We start from the raw sequence: 15,823 nt of genomic DNA, 5'->3' as shown, positions 1-15,823 counted from the left end.
CACAAGACTGTTTTTTTTTTTTTTGGCCAGTCCTGGCTTGAACTCAGGGCCTGGGTGCTGTCCTTGAGCTTCTTTTGCTCAAGGCTAGCGTTCAACCACCTGAACCACAGCATCGCTTCTGGCATTTTCTGTGTATGTGGTAGTGAGGCACTGACCCAGGGCGTCGTGCAGGCCGGGCAAGCGCTCGCCCACGGCACCTTCCCAGCAGCCCTGAGCTTTGAACTCACGGCTCTGCTTCACGGGTTCTCAAGCTTCCACCCGAGGCACCAGCCTCCCCCGTTCTCCATGGTAACCTCACCCCTCCCCAGTGGGCTCACATCAGAGTGGCTTCTTCCCCGGTGCACTGAGCCTGGCGATCTTTGCCCTCTATCCTGTACTTAGGTTTTTACCCTCAGTCTAAAACCTTGGACAAAAGGAAGCCAAAGAAGACCGGGGTACAGCTCCGACACAGAAAACCTGCCTGACAATCTGAGGGCGCTGGGGAAATCCTGTTGGTCACGATGTGTGTGACCTTCTGCCCGGGGTGGCGGAGGCTGACTGGACAGAAAGCTCTTGGCACCCGCCCGCCAGTGCCTGCGTGTGTCCTTGAACTTAAACTTCTTATTCTACTACATAAAGATAACCTGGAAGTATGAATCCTGTGAGCAGTGCGTGTTCAAAGGGAGTGGCTCGGGTGAAAAAAGCCAACGACAAACGGCCTTTACTTTTGCAGCAAGCCAACTTCTTCACAAACACAGGACATTTTAGAAACAGTCCACCCAAGCCCCGTCAGGAGGGCCTCGACTGTGGTGATTTTCCAGGGTTTCGGTCTCGGGGGCAGCAGAGCAGTGAGCCTCGTTGGCCGACGTGGGAACCACCGGCCGGCCCAGGGCTCCTGGGGGACAGGGGACACGGCCACACATCGGAGCTCGCGTTACCTCTTTCCGCTCGGCATCGGCCTGCATTCTGGCCTGGGTCGCGGCGGCCTCACGGCAGGAGCTGGCCTGCTTGGCCTGTTCAAACACTGTCTTCAGCTGCTGTGCAGTGCTGAGCAGAGAGTTGACCATCTCTTCCAGGTACAACCAGCTGCGCGGTTCTGACATCTCCAGCCCATTGACCACCGTGGGGGAGACAGCTTTGGTGGGGGTGGAAGGCGGCACTGCCAGGGCAGGCAGGGGTGTCAGGACTGGAACGTGTAGAACGGGGGTAAACCAAGACATTAGCAACTCCCAAGCTTCCGGACAGCCTGCACCAAGCACGCTCACATGTGGGAACAGCGGGTGTCCTGTCCCCCCTGCACCTTCTCAGCGCTGCCAGCAGCAAGCCCCAGACAGGCCCACGGCCGACACCCGAGGCTGCTTCCTTACACGTCCAAGGAAGGAAAACCTTTCATGTTTTGTTTCCTACTTTTGGCTTCTTTTTTAAAGACAGAAGGGTCTCCCTTTACAGCCCCGACTGGCCCTGAACTCCCAGTCCTCCGGGGATTACAGGTGCGCACGCTCGGCAGAGCGCCCAGCGGCAGCTCCGGCTCCCGCAGTGAAGCAGGAAGCCCTGGTGCACAGGGGTGGGTGTGAGCTCCCCGCGGGCGGGCGTGAGCGGGCGGGCGTGAGCGGGCCTCCAGAGCTCCCCGCGGGCGGGCAGGCGATGCACACCGCTCACCCAGGGGCAGGCCACCCTCACCAGGCACAGGCAAGTGCCTGGCGTCACAGCCCGGGTGAGGACCACTCTAGACAAGGGCTCTGGGCAGCCTCCACAGCAGTGTCTGGGGGCAGGAAGGCGCACACGGTGGGCTGAGCTCAGAAAGCAAGCGCAGCCCTGACACTGGCCACCTCCTGTCACAGGCCACAGCAGCTGATGCTCATTTCCTGAGTCTTCCATGATCCTTGGTTTTCAAGAAAAGCACAGTAGAGCAAGATGAAGAGTATCTGCAATTTACTATCAAATAGCTCAAGGGAGAGAGTTCCTTACACATCGTTGATCTTTTGTTGTACATCTGAGATCATTTCTACAAAGAAGTTCTTAAGCTGGGCACTGGTGGCTCACACCTGCAATCTTGGTTACTCAGGAATCTGAGATCTGAAGATCACAGTCCAAAGCCAGCCCGGGCAGGAAAGTCTATGAGACTCTTATCTCTAATTAACTCTAAAAATCCAGAAGTGGGGCTGTGACTCAAGTAGTAGAACACAAAAGCTCAGAGAAAAAGTCTATGCTCTGAGTTCAAGCCCCAAGACTGGTGCACGCACACACTTGCACACACACACACACACACACACACACACACACAGAGATACTTGGATGTTAACAAAATTTCTGGAGGTGGGGTTCCCTCCTGAGTTCATGATGAGCAGCGGACAAGCCCTGTCCCACACGGCCCACGGCAGACATGGAAAATGAGAGGATGGGGGATCTGGACCAAGGTGCAGCCTGTGTGAGCCAGAAGGACAGAAGTTTGGTCAAGGTGGGAGGGACTTTTAAAAACTTACTGCAAGCCGGGTTCTGGAGGCTGGCGCCTGTCATCCTAGGGACGCAGGTGGATGAGATTCAAAGATCACGGTTCAAAGCCCAGTAAAGGAAAGGCCGTGAGGCTTCCCTCTCCAATTAATCATCCAAAACTCAGAAAAGGAGCTGTGGCTCAAATGGTAGAATGATAGCCTTCAGTAAAAAAGCTTGGGGATGGGCTGGGAAGGTGGCTCAGTGGTAGAGCGCTTGCCTTGCATGCCTGAGGCCCTGGGTTCGATTCCTCAGCACCACATAAGCAAAAAGAAAAAAGCCGGAAGTGGCGCTGTGGCTCAAGTGGTAGAGCGCTAGCCTTGAGCTGAAGAGCTGAGGGACAGCGCCCAGGCCCAGAGTTCATGACCAACTCCGCGCCCCCCCCCCAAAAAAAAGTAAGAGTTGAGGTCATCAGAATGGTGCATGCTTTAGGCTGGGAATGCAGCTTGCCTAGCAAGTCCATGGTCCTGGGTCTGATCGATCCTCAGTACTAAAAAAGAATGGTTCATGCTTGCCATCCCAATGTGGTAGGAGGTGAAAGTCCAGGGCCAATCCAGGCAAAAGTGGAGACCCTGTGTGGAAAACTAACTAAAGCCGAAGAAGTGGGGCTGAGTTCAAGAAATAGAGGCCCTGAGTTCAAACCTGGGTATCACCAAAAATTTTTTTTAATAAAAAATAAATAGCTGGGTGCCAGCAGCTCACTCCTGTAATCTTTGATACTCAGGAGGCTGAGATCTGAGGATCATGGTTCAAAGCCAGCCCAAGCTGAAAAGTCCATGAATCTTTCCTCCAATTAATCATAAGAAGCTGGAAGCAGTATTAATCATATGATTAATTAATTAATCATAAGAAGGCTCAAGTAGTAGAGTGTTATCCTTAGACAAAAAAAGTTCAGGGACAGCACCAAGGCCCTGAGTTCAAGCCTGAGAATTGGAACTAAACAAACACACAAACAAACAAAACATAGTCAAGTGAAAACCCAGGTCAAAGTACACACAGAAAGCTGGGCGCTGGTGGCTCACGCCTGTAATCCTAGCTACTCAGGAGGCTGAGATCTGAGGATCACGGTTCAAAGCCAGCCCGGGCAGGAGAGACTGTGAGACTCCTATCTCCAATAAACCACCAGAAAACCGGAAGTGGCGCTGTAGCTCAAGTGGTAGAGCGCTCGCCTTGAGCTGAAGAGCTGAGGGACAGCGCCCAGACCTAGAGTTCAAGCCCCACGACCGACAAAAAAAAAAAGTACACACAGAACGGCGAGTTCTCAGCCATGAAGGCATGGGCATCAAACCGTCACTCTGCAGCTCCGGACCCAGGGGTGTGGGTCCTCTATGAACACCTCCTCTTCCCAGAGGACCTGGCGATACCTATGTTAGGCCTCAAAGGAGTTTTGGTGTTTATGGGAGCTGCCTGACACTAGACCAACGAGGGCTCACAGGGAGCCGATGTGCAGTAAAACGCTCTTTACACACAGGTAGGCTTCCGGTCAGCCCTGACCTGCGCTGCAGCAGAAAAGCAAACAGCAACAGAGGTGGGTGAGATCGACCAGGACACACCACACGTGTATGTGCAAATGGATAAAGAAATCCCCCTTACTTAACTAACGTGAGCTAATGAGAAGAAGAAAGGAAAACCAAACAGCCCAGGTCTGGGGCTGGAGCTGGTGGCAGAACCCTTGACAGCATGTGAGACCTGAGGGTGACCCACGCGTGTGTCAGACTCACCTATTTTGGGATGTGACGTTGGCAGAGCGGCTTCTGGGAACGGGGCGATCTGGCAGCTGTCCTGAAAGCCGGGGTAGTGAGGCTCAGGGTGGCCGACCCTGCACGGGGGCTGCACCCCGGCCTCCTGCACTGCAGAGAGAGCGACAGGAGGCTTCAGCCACGCACAGACACCACAGGTCCTGGCCACAGGTACTGGGAGGACGTGACGGAGTGTGGACAGTCAGAAGACCACACATGAGGATTTCGCCTGTTTCACCCACTTTCCTCACACGGCCCCTGCGAAGGGGCCGGGACTACTCCCGTGAGACAGCGCTGCACCCAAGCGGGAGTTGGCAGACCAGCTTGGCAGACGCGGCTCTGTCACAGATAATCAGGTCCCACACCACGTGCCTGCCACACGCACTCATCGGATTTCCGCGGGTCGGCAGCAGACAGCTGCTCAAAGGGCCTCCCAAGGTACCAGTAGCAGACAAGGCCCACCGTGTGGAGCCAGGAGACTGGGGCTGCACACAGGTCAGACAGCGGTCCACCACTCACCCGTGGCTCCAGCGAAGACATCGCCCTGGGAGGGGCCCTCTGATATGACGGCAGTGGCCTCCACAGCGGAAGCCCGGTCGAAGGTCAGTGCCCCAGAGGTAGTGATCTGTCCTGAGGGCGTCACAGTGACTGGAAAGCAGAAGTGCATTTGACACTCAGCCAGGCCTCATCGACTCCAGGACGCAGAGCTCTGAGGATTGCAGTTCAATGCCAGTGGACACAGGAAAGTCTCATCTCTAATTAAATCCCAAAAAAGTCAGAAGTGGAGGGAGGTGTGGTAAGTGGTAGAATGCTAGCTTTGAGCAAAAGGGCTCAGGGATGGAGCTCAAGCCTGGAGCTCCAGCTGCAGGAGCAGCACCAAAATAAATGAGAAGGCTCTAATCAGGGCTGTGCTCATCAGCGGTCCAGCCTGCGACCTTCAGCCTTCACCGCCTCATCTCCTCCTGCTGTCAGCCCACGAGATGCCGACCGGCCCTCAAGATGGGCAGACCTAGAGACCACCAGTGTGGGGACCACCATGCCCTGCAGGGACACATGGCTCCCAAGGCTGAGGTCTGACCAAGGCCTTTTCCTTTTCCCACACATCTGTTGTTTGTTTTTGTTTTGTTTTGTTGGTCGGTCATGGGGCTTGAACTCTGGGCCTGGGTGCTGTCTCTGTGCTCTTCAGCTCAAGGCGAGTGCTCTACCACTTGAGCCACAGCACCACTTCCACTTTTCAGATCTCAGCCTCCTGAGTAGCTAGGATGACAGGCATGAGCCACCGGTGCCCGGCTGTTTTGTTTTGTTTTGTGCCAGTCCTGGGGCTTGAACTCAGCATGGAAGCTGTCCCTGAGCTTTTATGCTCAAGGCTAACACTCTACCACTTAAGCCATAGCTCCACTTCTGACTTTTTTGGTAGTTAACTATAGAGATGAGAGTCTCACAGACTGTCCTGCCTGGGCTGGCTTCGAACTGCAACCCTCAGATCTCAGCCGCCTGAGTAGCTAAGATTTCAGGTGTGCACCACCAGTGCCCAGCCATTCTCTGGTTAAGCGAGCCAGATTTCCCTTCTGGTTCCTTGATTCTCCTGATCAGTTCACAGGCAACAGGAAGTACTCAAACTGGACCCAGAAGAGGCTTCATGACAACGACACTTCTATGAAAGGCTGCCCCAAGCTACTGGGGGCTTGGGCTTGCAAGTCTCCAGGAGAGAGCGGCCCTCCCAGCCCCATGCACCATCCAGGAGAGAGCGGCCCTCCCAGCCCCATCCACCACCGGGTGCTTGCTGAGGACAAGCTCTGCCAGAGGAGGCTAGTGGCCCCGGGGCCTCCATATGGATGCCCTCGGGGGGCTGGGAAGAGCCCAGGATGAGCCACACCGCACCAGGCAGGCGGGGAGCAAGCCAGGGAGGGAGGGAGGGTGTGCACCCCCACGGGAGGGAGGGAGGGAAGGTGTGCACCCCCACGGGAGGGAGGGAAGGAGGGTGTGCACCCCCACGGGAGGGAGGGAGGGAGGCAGGGTGTGCACCCCCACGGGAGGGAAGGAGGGTGTGCACCCCCACGGGAGGGAGGGAGGGAGGGTGTGCACCCCCAAGGGAGGGAGGGAGGGAGGGAGGGAGGGAGGGAGGGAAGGAGGGAGGGAGGGAGGGTGGGTGTGCACCCCCACGGGAGGGAGGGAGGCAGGGTGTGCACCCCCACAGGAGGGAGGGAAGGAGGGAGGGAGTATGCACCCCCACGGGAGGGAGGGAGGGAGTATGCACCCCCACGGGAGGGAGGGAGGGAGGGAGGGAGTATGCACCCCCACGGGAGGGAGGGAGGGAGGGAGGGAGGGAGGGTGTGCACCCCCACGGGAGGGAGGGAGGGAGGGAGTATGCACCCCCACGGGAGGGAGGGAGGGAGGGAGGGAGGGAGTATGCACCCCCACGGGAGGGAGGGAGGGAGGGAGGGAGGGAGGGTGTGCACCCCCACGGGAGGGAGGGAGGCAGGGTGTGCACCCCCACGGGAGCCACCGCCCAGTAGCCCACCCACAGCGGGGCTAACCGCCTCCCTAGCTCCTCAGCAAGTGCTTCAGACAAGCTACTCGGTGTAAGCCCATCCGCTCCCCTCAGAAGAGGCGTGGCTCTGGTGAAACTCACAGGCGGTGGCTGCCGTGGCCGGGAGCAGAGTGATGTTCTTGGGGGACTCTTTCTTCATGGGCGTGGCGGGCAGTTCGTTTTCCTTCTTGCGCCTTTTGTAAGGAACGAACAGCCTCACGGGACCACTCTGAGGGAGAAAGGCAGCGTGGCCATCAAGCCTCGGGGAGAGGGGGGTGCGTGCCCGACTCTTCTCAAGCACATTCTCCCGAGGAAAGCCCACTCCTGCCCCTCAAAGACAGAATGCTTTCAAAAGCAACCGTGAACAGTACTGCCATGCAAGACAGCACCACGGACACATGGGACCTTAGGATTCCTAGAAGGGAAGAAGAAGTGGAACCAAATGGGGAACAAGAAAAACCACATCCCAGGCCACAGCTGCCAGTGATGCCCATCATCCTCCGCTCAGTCAGAAGACAGCTTGGGAAGACCAAGCAGCAGAAACAAAGAATCACAGGGCCGCTCTGCACAAGAGACACAGAAGGCCACAAGACAAGGGTCCCCCAAACCAGGCCCCGAGTTCAAGCCCCATGACCAAAAAAAAGTTTCACAGACGCTTCTGCCCAGGCTGGCTTCAAACTGCAATCCTCAGATCTCCGCCGCCTAAGCAGCTAGGACTACAGGTGTGAGCGGCCAGCGCCTGCCTCCTGTTTTTTTCCAGTACTAGGAACTGAATCCAGGGTTTTCTGTGTGCTAAGCCTTCTTACCTGCTGAGCTTTACCTCCCGCTCTTTGAGCTGCCGGAACGCAAGTAGCTGGATTGCGGGCCTGCACTCCCATACCCTATTCTCCACGCTTGCGATGATTCCCTGAGCACACCTAGAAAGTTCCTTGAAGGCTTTGTTGGTTAACCCTGCACCTTGGACTCTTAGGCTGCACCCGAGCCTCTTCTTACATTCATGGTCCATGCTTCCTACTTCTCTGTACATCTTAAATTTCTCGTTAAAAAACATTCACCGGGAGAGGGTGATACTGTCCACAAAGAAATGCACTCTTTACCTGGCTTACGCAACTGTAGCCCTGTGTACAGCATCTTCATAATAACAATTAAAAACATCAAAAAACAAAAACCCAGACATTGAGCACGACATACTATAGCAGCACTGGGTATTAAGACCCAGGGGCTTCCTGCTGGGGGCGCTGTTGGGATAAAAGATCTTCCCCTGCAGAGAGCAGATGCCCCCAGGGCTCGGCCAGGGAGCAGAGTCATCTGTGGCTGGCCGTCCTGGCCCCGGCTAAGCTGGTGCCATTGGCAGACTCCACTGCAACACGAAATGAGCTGGTTCAACCAGGGTCTGCACGAGAACGGAAGGAGCCGCGGCTGCTGCGCTGCTGCTCTGTGGGAGTTGGCGCTCTGTGGGGAGATGGGTCCTGTAACCTCGAGGGACCTCAAGTGGGTGCTTTCTATAATCCTCCCAGCCACACCAGGTATTTCTCTGGGAGCAGACCGATGGTGGCATCACACCCACACGTGGAAGCCAAGATTTAAACAACCTGTTAAGGACCAACTTACTGATTCTGTGTTTAAAGAACTTTTTGTTATCAAACCTAAAAAACTCTGGGTCAAATCCTAAGTAATGAAGATAGTCCACCTAGATAGTTTTCCTCTTCTGTTTAGATCTTTGATCCAATTTAAACTACATTTGTGCAAAGTGTGAAGTTTGGGCCAAAGCTCAGTCCTTTGACAGCATAGAGGTGCCAACACTACTTGCTAGAACTCCTGTCTTGGTAAGCAACTAGACTCTGATCTCTTCTTTATATCCTTCAAGTCTCCCCTGTGGGTTCCATACTGTCCTGATTACTGTAATGACACCAAGTTTTAAAACCCCTCAATTGTAATTTTTTCCAATGTTAGATTTCTTTTTCAAAACTATTTTGGGGGGCTGGGAAGGTGGCTCAGTAGTAGTGTGCTTGCCTTGCATGCATGAGGCCCTGGGTTCGATTCCTCAGCACCACATAAGCAAAAAGAAAAAAGCCGGAAGTGGCACTGTAGCTCAAGTGGTAGAGCGCTAGCCTTGAGCTGAAGAGCTGAGGGACAGCGCCCAGGCCCAGAGTTCAGGCCCCACGACAGGACCCCCCCCCTCAAAAAAAAAAAGAAAAAAAAATCAAAACTATTTTGGCATTTCTCTTGGCACCAATGGCTCACACCCGTAATCCTAGCTACCTGGGCCAGGGAAAGTTTGCAAGACTATCTCAACAGAAAAAGCTGGCATGGTAGAGAACAGTTCATCATACTGCTGTTAGCATGGACCCTACTTCAAAAATAAGTACCGGAGCTGGGATTGTGGCTCAGTGGTAGAGTGCTGGCCTAGCATGCATGAAGCCCTGGGTTCAATTCCTCGGTATCACATACACAGAAAACGCCAGAAGTAGTGCTGTGGCTCCACTGGGAGAGTGCTAGCTTTGAGAAAAAGAAGCTCAGGGTCAGCGCCCAGGCCCTGAATTCCAGCCCCATGACCAGCAAAAATAAATAAATAAAAATAAGTACGTACAGAAACACAGCTTAAATGGTAAAGTACATTCTTAACAAGGAGGAACCCAGTTCAAGTCCCAGTACAGAAAGAGAGAGAAAGAGAGAGAGAGAGAGAGAGAGAGAGAGAGAGAGAGAGAGAGAGAGAGAGAGAGAGAATAGCAGATGCTTACTGTTTTGTTTTATAACACAAGGCCACAAGGCCTGTAGTGTTTAGGTGTGTGGTGTTGGGTAGTACCTAGGCCCTCACACATATTAAGCAAGTCTGCTTACTGTGAGTCACACTCCTAGGCTAAGGCTTAAATTTTATTTTAATTTTAAAATGAGGGCTGAGATGTAGGTCAGAAATAAAGTGCTTGCCTAACAAGTACAACATCTTAGGTTCAATCCTCAGCATCAAAAAAGAAAAACACACACACACACACACACAAGCCCATATTATAGTATTTGCTACTAAGGAACTAAAATCTTAGAACCATAGTTCAAAGCCAGCCTGGGCAGATTTTTTTTTTTTTTTTTTGGTTGGTCATGGGGTCTGAGCTCTGCGTCTGGGCGCTGTCCCTCAGCTCTTCAGCTCAAGGCTAGCGCTCTACCACTTGAGCCACAGCACCACTTGTGGCCTTTTTTCTGTTTATGTGGTGCTGAGGAATAGAACCCCGGGCCTCATGCATGCAAGGCAAACATTGTACCACTGAGCCACCTTCCTAGCTGGCAGATCTTACCTCTAAATAAGCAGGAAAAAAATTATAAATGGAGTACCTGCTGTGAGCAGATAAAGCTCAAGGCAATGAGCTCCCTATTACCAGCAAATATGTAAAAAACATTTTCTTCTTTTTTTTGGGGGGGGGAGGCGGGTTGTGGGGCTTGAACTCTGGGCCTGGGCGCTGTCTCTAGGCCCTTCAGCTCAAGGCTAGCAACTCTACCACTTGAGCCACAGTGCCACTTCCTGTTTTCTGGTGGTTTATTTGAGATAAGTCTCATGGACTTTGCTGCGGGTGCTGACTTTGAACTGCCAAACTCAGATCTCAGCTTTGGGAGTAGCTAGGATTACAGGTGTGAGTCACTGGTGCCCAGCTTTCTTTTTTTTTTAACAAAGAAAAACAACATTTAGAAGTTGCAGCAGATGAAATAGTAGTCATCTTAACTCCTGGAGACTGTAAGGACATTACTCTGACTGGCAAAAGGGATTCTGCAGATATAACTACAAATCTTGAGATGAAGATTATTCTGGGTAACCTAAGGAGGCCAATCTAATCACAAGCTCTGTAACAATGGAGAACCTTTCCTGGCTGAATCAAAGAAAAGAGACCAGCATAGCAGAACAGAGAAATCTGAAGCATGAGAAGGATATAACAGATCTTTGATGTCTTTAAAAATGGAAGAAGAGCTGGGAAGGTGGCTCAGTGGTAGAGCGCTTGCCTTGCATGCCTGAGGCCCTGGGTTCGATTCCTCAGTACCACATAAGCAAAAAGAAAAAAGCCGGAAGTGGCGCTGTGGCTCAAGTGGTAGAGCACTCGCCTTGAGCTGAAGAGCTGAGGGACAGCGCCCAGGCCCAGAGTTCAAGCACCAGGACTGGTTAAAAAAAAAAAATTAACTAAGGAAAACGGAAATGAAACTTGTACAGTAGTACCCTACAAACTGTATCACACGCAGAGTAAATAAACAGTATCATACTTTTAAAAACCATACGGCAATAGACATAAAACGATCTTGCCTCCTGTAGAGCAGCAGCAGGTAAGAGTCTAGGATAGGCAGCTGGCTGGCTCTCAGGACACGGTAACTCCACGCACGTGACAGCTGGCGCACTGTCACAAAACCGTGTTAAAAGTGCAGACCGTGAGTCGCAATGTGCATCTGCTATAACCACTCTAAACGTCCGTGTTAGACTGAAGCGCTAGTGGCTCACTCCTGTCAACCTAGCTGGTCCAGGAGGCTAACATCTGAGGATCAAGGTCTGAAGCCAGCTCAAGCAGACAAAACCATGAGACTCTTCAATTAGGCAGCAAAATGCCAACTAGAGGCAGAGCTCCAAGTTCAAGCCCCAGTAAGTACTGGCGCACACACACACGCCCATGTACTGTGCTGCTTCTGGGGCAGGCCTAGTGGCTGCGCGGCCTTCCTCATTTCAGACCCTGGACCCCTCTGGAGACACAGGGACTAGGGCTGCACCGAGGCACGTCTACGAAGGTGGGCAGGATCTCCCCAGGCACGGGGCAACAGAAAAGTAGGACAAGAGGTGAGAGGCTGGCGTGTCCACCCGCACATCCCGCAGCACACGCACCAAGACTTACCAGGGTCATATCATCACAGCAGGCGGCACAGGTGCATGAGGCGGCGTGAGGGTTTAAAATCCCATCCTACAACACAGAAGGTGTCAGCCACGTTAGAACGCCTGTCCCAGCACAGGCTGCCCATCAGGAGATTGCACTCAGCTCTACTGTGCATTCACCACCACACATGGAAGACGTGAAATGTAACATTCCTGAAACTGCTACATCTTTACATGAAGGGCTCCCCTGAAGCCCTCTGAGAACAGAAGACCCCACAGGCATTCGGGATTTCCCCAGCCATGCTGGGAGCTGACCTGGAGCAGGGTAAGAAGTCCTCCTTCTTAGGAGAGGACTATGTGCATGTATCTGATCATATAAAATAGCATTGATCAAAAAGAAATCCAGGAGGCCGGGCGCCAGTGGCTCACACCTGTCATCCTAGCTACTCAGGAGGCTGTGATCTGAGGACTGAGGTTCAAAGTCAGCCCGGGCAAGAAAGTCTGTGAGACTCTTATCTCCAATAAACCACTAGAAAACTGGAACTGGCGCTGTGGCTCGAGTGGTGGAGCTGAGGGACAGCGCCCAGGCCAAGTTCAAGCCCCATGACTGACAAAACACAAGACAAAACAAAACAAAACTCCAGGAAATGGACATCAAGTTTTTTCCTTTGTTGCTGTTTTTCTTTTCTTTTTGTCTTGTCTGTTCAGTTACTGACTTTGGAAAGGTAAGGAGGGATCATATAAATGGAGGGACAAAGGGTGAATAAATGAAGCAGTGGTAGTCACTAGACACTACGTTGAAAATGAACCATACAATCTGTGGACAGAAATGGGAGGGGAAAAACTGGGAAAGGATAACATTGTCCAAAAAAAAAAAAAAATGTACCCTTTACCTGACTTATGTAAGTGTAACCCCTTCTTTTTTTTTTTTTTTGCCGGTCATGGGGCCTGAACTCTGGGTCTGGGCACTGTCCCTCAGCTCTTCAGCTCAAGGCTAGTGCTCTACCACTGGAGCCACAGCACCACTTCCAGCTTTTTCTGTTTATGTGGTGCTGAGGAATCGAACCCAGGGCCTCATGCTTGCAAGGCATGCACTCTACCGCTGAGCTACTTTCCCAGCCCCGTAACCCCTTCTTTATGTCATCTGTATAATAATAAAAAATTAAAATCTAAAAAAAAGGCAGGGCTGGGTGCTGGTGACTCACGCCTGTAATCCTAGCTACTCAGGAGGCTGAGATCTGAGAATCACGGTTCAAAGCCAGCCCAGGCAGAAAAGTCTGTGAGACTCTTATCTCCAATAAACCACTCAGAAAACTGGAAGTGGCGCTGTGGCTCAAGTGGTAGACCGACCAAAAAACAAAAACAAACAAACAAAGCAAATGAACTATACAATTTGTGGGTAGAGACAAGAGGAAAAAACTGGGAGTTAATGAGGGAAGGGGTGTCACAATCCAAAGAGAAATGTACCTTTTACCTGATTTATGTAACTGTAACTCTGCATCACCTTTATTATATTAATTTAAAAAAACAAAAACGCAATCTCTTTCTTAGGAGTAAAGTAGGGCAGAGAAGACAAGCATCTTACACAGTCACAGACAGACACCCTGGCTTTGCTGCCTCTCTTCTGTGTCCAGCATTTCCTTTTCCTGGGCCTCATGATGCACCCCCTCAGCAATCCTCTGGGGTTACCTGCACCACATCTCCTGGAAAGCCAGTAATGCACCCATGGCCACATGGGCCTTGGCTGAGCCGTCCGGATGGCTCTGCAGTCATGCAGCTGCCGGGCCACACGTGGCCGTACCTGGATGAGGCACTGGAGAGGTCTGCCGGCGTAGCGGATGCTCCTCTTCCAGTCTTTGCTGCTGGCTCTTCCTGCCATGGCCTCGAATTCCGTGGGGCTGTACCAGTTCTCCCCCTGCTTGATGCATCGGCCGCGGCCGCCTGGAACGAAAGTGAACCTGTCATTACGACTCCTCACAGCTGAGAGCTGGCCGCTCCCAGCCCTTCCTCCACCGTGTCTCCTTCTCCACTGCCCTCCTGGCTGCCCCGTCCTACCTGATCGCTAATCTCACTGACACCAAAGTCACCCCAGAAGCACCTGTGGTGGTCTCCCAGCCACGTCCACAGTCAGCACCAGCTTGTCACAGCCCGCGGCTGTCCACTCCCCGCAATCCCTGTGTGAGTCTCGTGGGAAACATGCCCCACGCTACCTTCCTCCTACTTTCTCTCTCTCCCAGAGCCACCATGACCCAGAATTCACCCCCAGGCCCCCCGCCCCGGCCAAGGCCTTCGATGGGCTGGGTTTCAACCACGGAGGCTGGAGGTCTCCCACAGTTCCCTCTCCTCAGTGCGTTTAGGGTCCCTGGGCCCCGGTTTACAGTCCTCCAGTGGACATGGGCGGCGGCCTCACCTGAGCCGAGCCTGCTCTTGTAGAGTGTGCCGCTGATGTTCCGGCAGCGCACAGGCAGCTCACTGCCGTACACCGAGGGGTCCCAGTTGTACTTGGTGCCACCCTTCTCCTGGCCTGGTGCCAACGGGGTCGGAGGAGACTGAGGACCTGCACAAAGAGAGGCCGTGAGGCCCCTGTCACCAGGACAGACAGGATGCCAGCTCACATCTGCCCTCCTTTCCTGCGGGTATACAGATGGTTTAGTACAACAGCACCACCCCTTCCCTGTGGGCAATGCTCTCTCTGCCCAGAGAACTCCTGCCAGGCTCCCAAAGTCAATATTTGGTTTCCAAACTTACTACAAAAGCAAATAAGCAGCCAGGCGCTGGTGGCTCACACCTGTCATCCTAGCTACTCAGGAGGCTGACATCTGAGGATCACATTCAAAGCCAGCCCAGGCAAGAAAGTCCATGAGACTTTTTTTATTTTATGGTCAGTCATGGGGCCTGAACTCAGGGCCTGGGCGCTGTCCCTCAGCTCTTCAGTGCCACTTCCAGCTTTTTCCGTTTATGTGGTGCTGAGGAATCGAGCCCAGGGCCTCATGCCTGCAAAGCAAGCACTCTACCTCTGAGCCACCTTCCCAGCCCCTCCGTGAGACTCTTATTCCCAATTAACCACCTTTAGAAAACTAAAAGTGGAGATGGGCTCAAAGTGGCAGTGCTAGGCTTGAACAAAAGAGCGTAGGGACAGTGCCCAGGCCCTCAGTTTAAGCCCCACAGCTGACAAAAACAAAAAACAACAGAAAAACTCAAATAAATTCCGGAGGGCTCGGTACCTGGGGTGAGCGGGGCTGCTGGACCCTTCAGCCCAGTTGTCTCCACGATGCTCCCATCTGTGTGGACTACGATCAGCGTGGCCTTCTCTGTGTTCAGGCTGTCCCCAATCTGAAGAGCTGTCCTACCAGACTAGAAAGAAGAACATCTCTGTTGGTCAGCTCCTAGATATCCGGCATGTCACTCAGCCCAATGGGACGTGGCCCTACAGCGAGGCTCTTGCCGCTGATAACCAGAAAATCCAAGCCAGGCCTCCCACATCCTCTCCAGATATGTTCTCAAGAACCAAGAACAAGAAAGACCCATGCCAAAGTGGCTGCTGATCTGTCGAAGCAAAAACATCCCCATGCTCCACAAACACAGCAACTTTCTGGGGAATGTGCCCACTAGCACCTGCACCAGGAAGGAAAGCCTGTCTACTGATCCCAAGCATCCACAGGAAGCAGGCTAACATGGTGGGGCTGTAAATGACTTCTGCATTGGGGCACAGAAGCCATATAAACAGTGATGGGCAGCAAGGCCTGCCATAGTGCATTGTGAGTATGAGCTGTAAGCCCAGGAGAACCGAGGGAAGCAAGACTCGGGTCTGTCTGTGAGTCTATGGAGTGTTATGAACACGTCAGGCAGTGCCAGCCACTGGCAGATCAACATTGGGTAGAGAGCAACCTGAGCTAGATGGAGACTGGAAGGCCATTTGTTGAGGATGATCCCAACCTGTCAGCCCCAACAGCTCCCCTGTCTCCCTATAACCTCCCAGAAGCCAGGTTGACTCTGCATCGTCCTCAAACGGTGAAGCACAGTGAGGACAAAAGCGTAAGCCCTTGTTTAGAACCCCTGTCTGGCATGCCACAGGAAACTCATCTCTGCTCTGATCTTTCCTGTATGGCACAGTCCCAAGGCTCCTGAGAGCGAGGAAGGCCCACACACCCTCCACCCACCTAAACAGTGCAGATACTCGTGCACACCAGACCCTGCAATGGTCTTTAAGGACTGGAAATGCTTCCTGGAGCTGTACGAAGCAGCCCA

At 53.1% G+C, this 15,823-nt stretch overlaps 1 protein-coding gene across 2 annotated transcripts in view; it reads right to left on the bottom strand.

The window, feature by feature from the left end:
* LOC138818728 (deformed epidermal autoregulatory factor 1 homolog) overlaps nt 1–15,823 on the bottom strand; it is a 36,235-nt gene that overhangs the window by 17,783 nt on the left and 2,629 nt on the right. The window contains exons 3-10 of one of the 2 annotated variants that reach the window (XM_070009800.1): nt 14,800–14,929; nt 13,986–14,132; nt 13,377–13,516; nt 11,598–11,663; nt 6,841–6,967; nt 4,728–4,856; nt 4,191–4,319; nt 918–1,138 (exon numbers count right to left, since the gene is read on the bottom strand). In XM_070009800.1, the coding sequence (XP_069865901.1) occupies nt 918–1,138; nt 4,191–4,319; nt 4,728–4,856; nt 6,841–6,967; nt 11,598–11,663; nt 13,377–13,516; nt 13,986–14,132; nt 14,800–14,929 (1,089 nt within the window). Of the gene's footprint in view, nt 1–917; nt 1,166–4,190; nt 4,320–4,727; nt 4,857–6,840; nt 6,968–11,597; nt 11,664–13,376; nt 13,517–13,985; nt 14,133–14,799; nt 14,930–15,823 lie in introns of both variants that reach the window. The other variant, XM_070009799.1, reaches the window with a different exon arrangement.

Source organism: Dipodomys merriami, unplaced genomic scaffold (genome assembly GCF_024711535.1).
Source record: "Dipodomys merriami isolate MVZ:Mamm:240054 unplaced genomic scaffold, mDipMer1.0.p SCAF_78, whole genome shotgun sequence".
NCBI lineage: Eukaryota > Metazoa > Chordata > Mammalia > Rodentia > Heteromyidae > Dipodomys > Dipodomys merriami.
The sequence above is the reverse complement of the archived record's forward strand: the minus strand, read 5'-3'. Positions and strand labels throughout refer to the sequence as shown.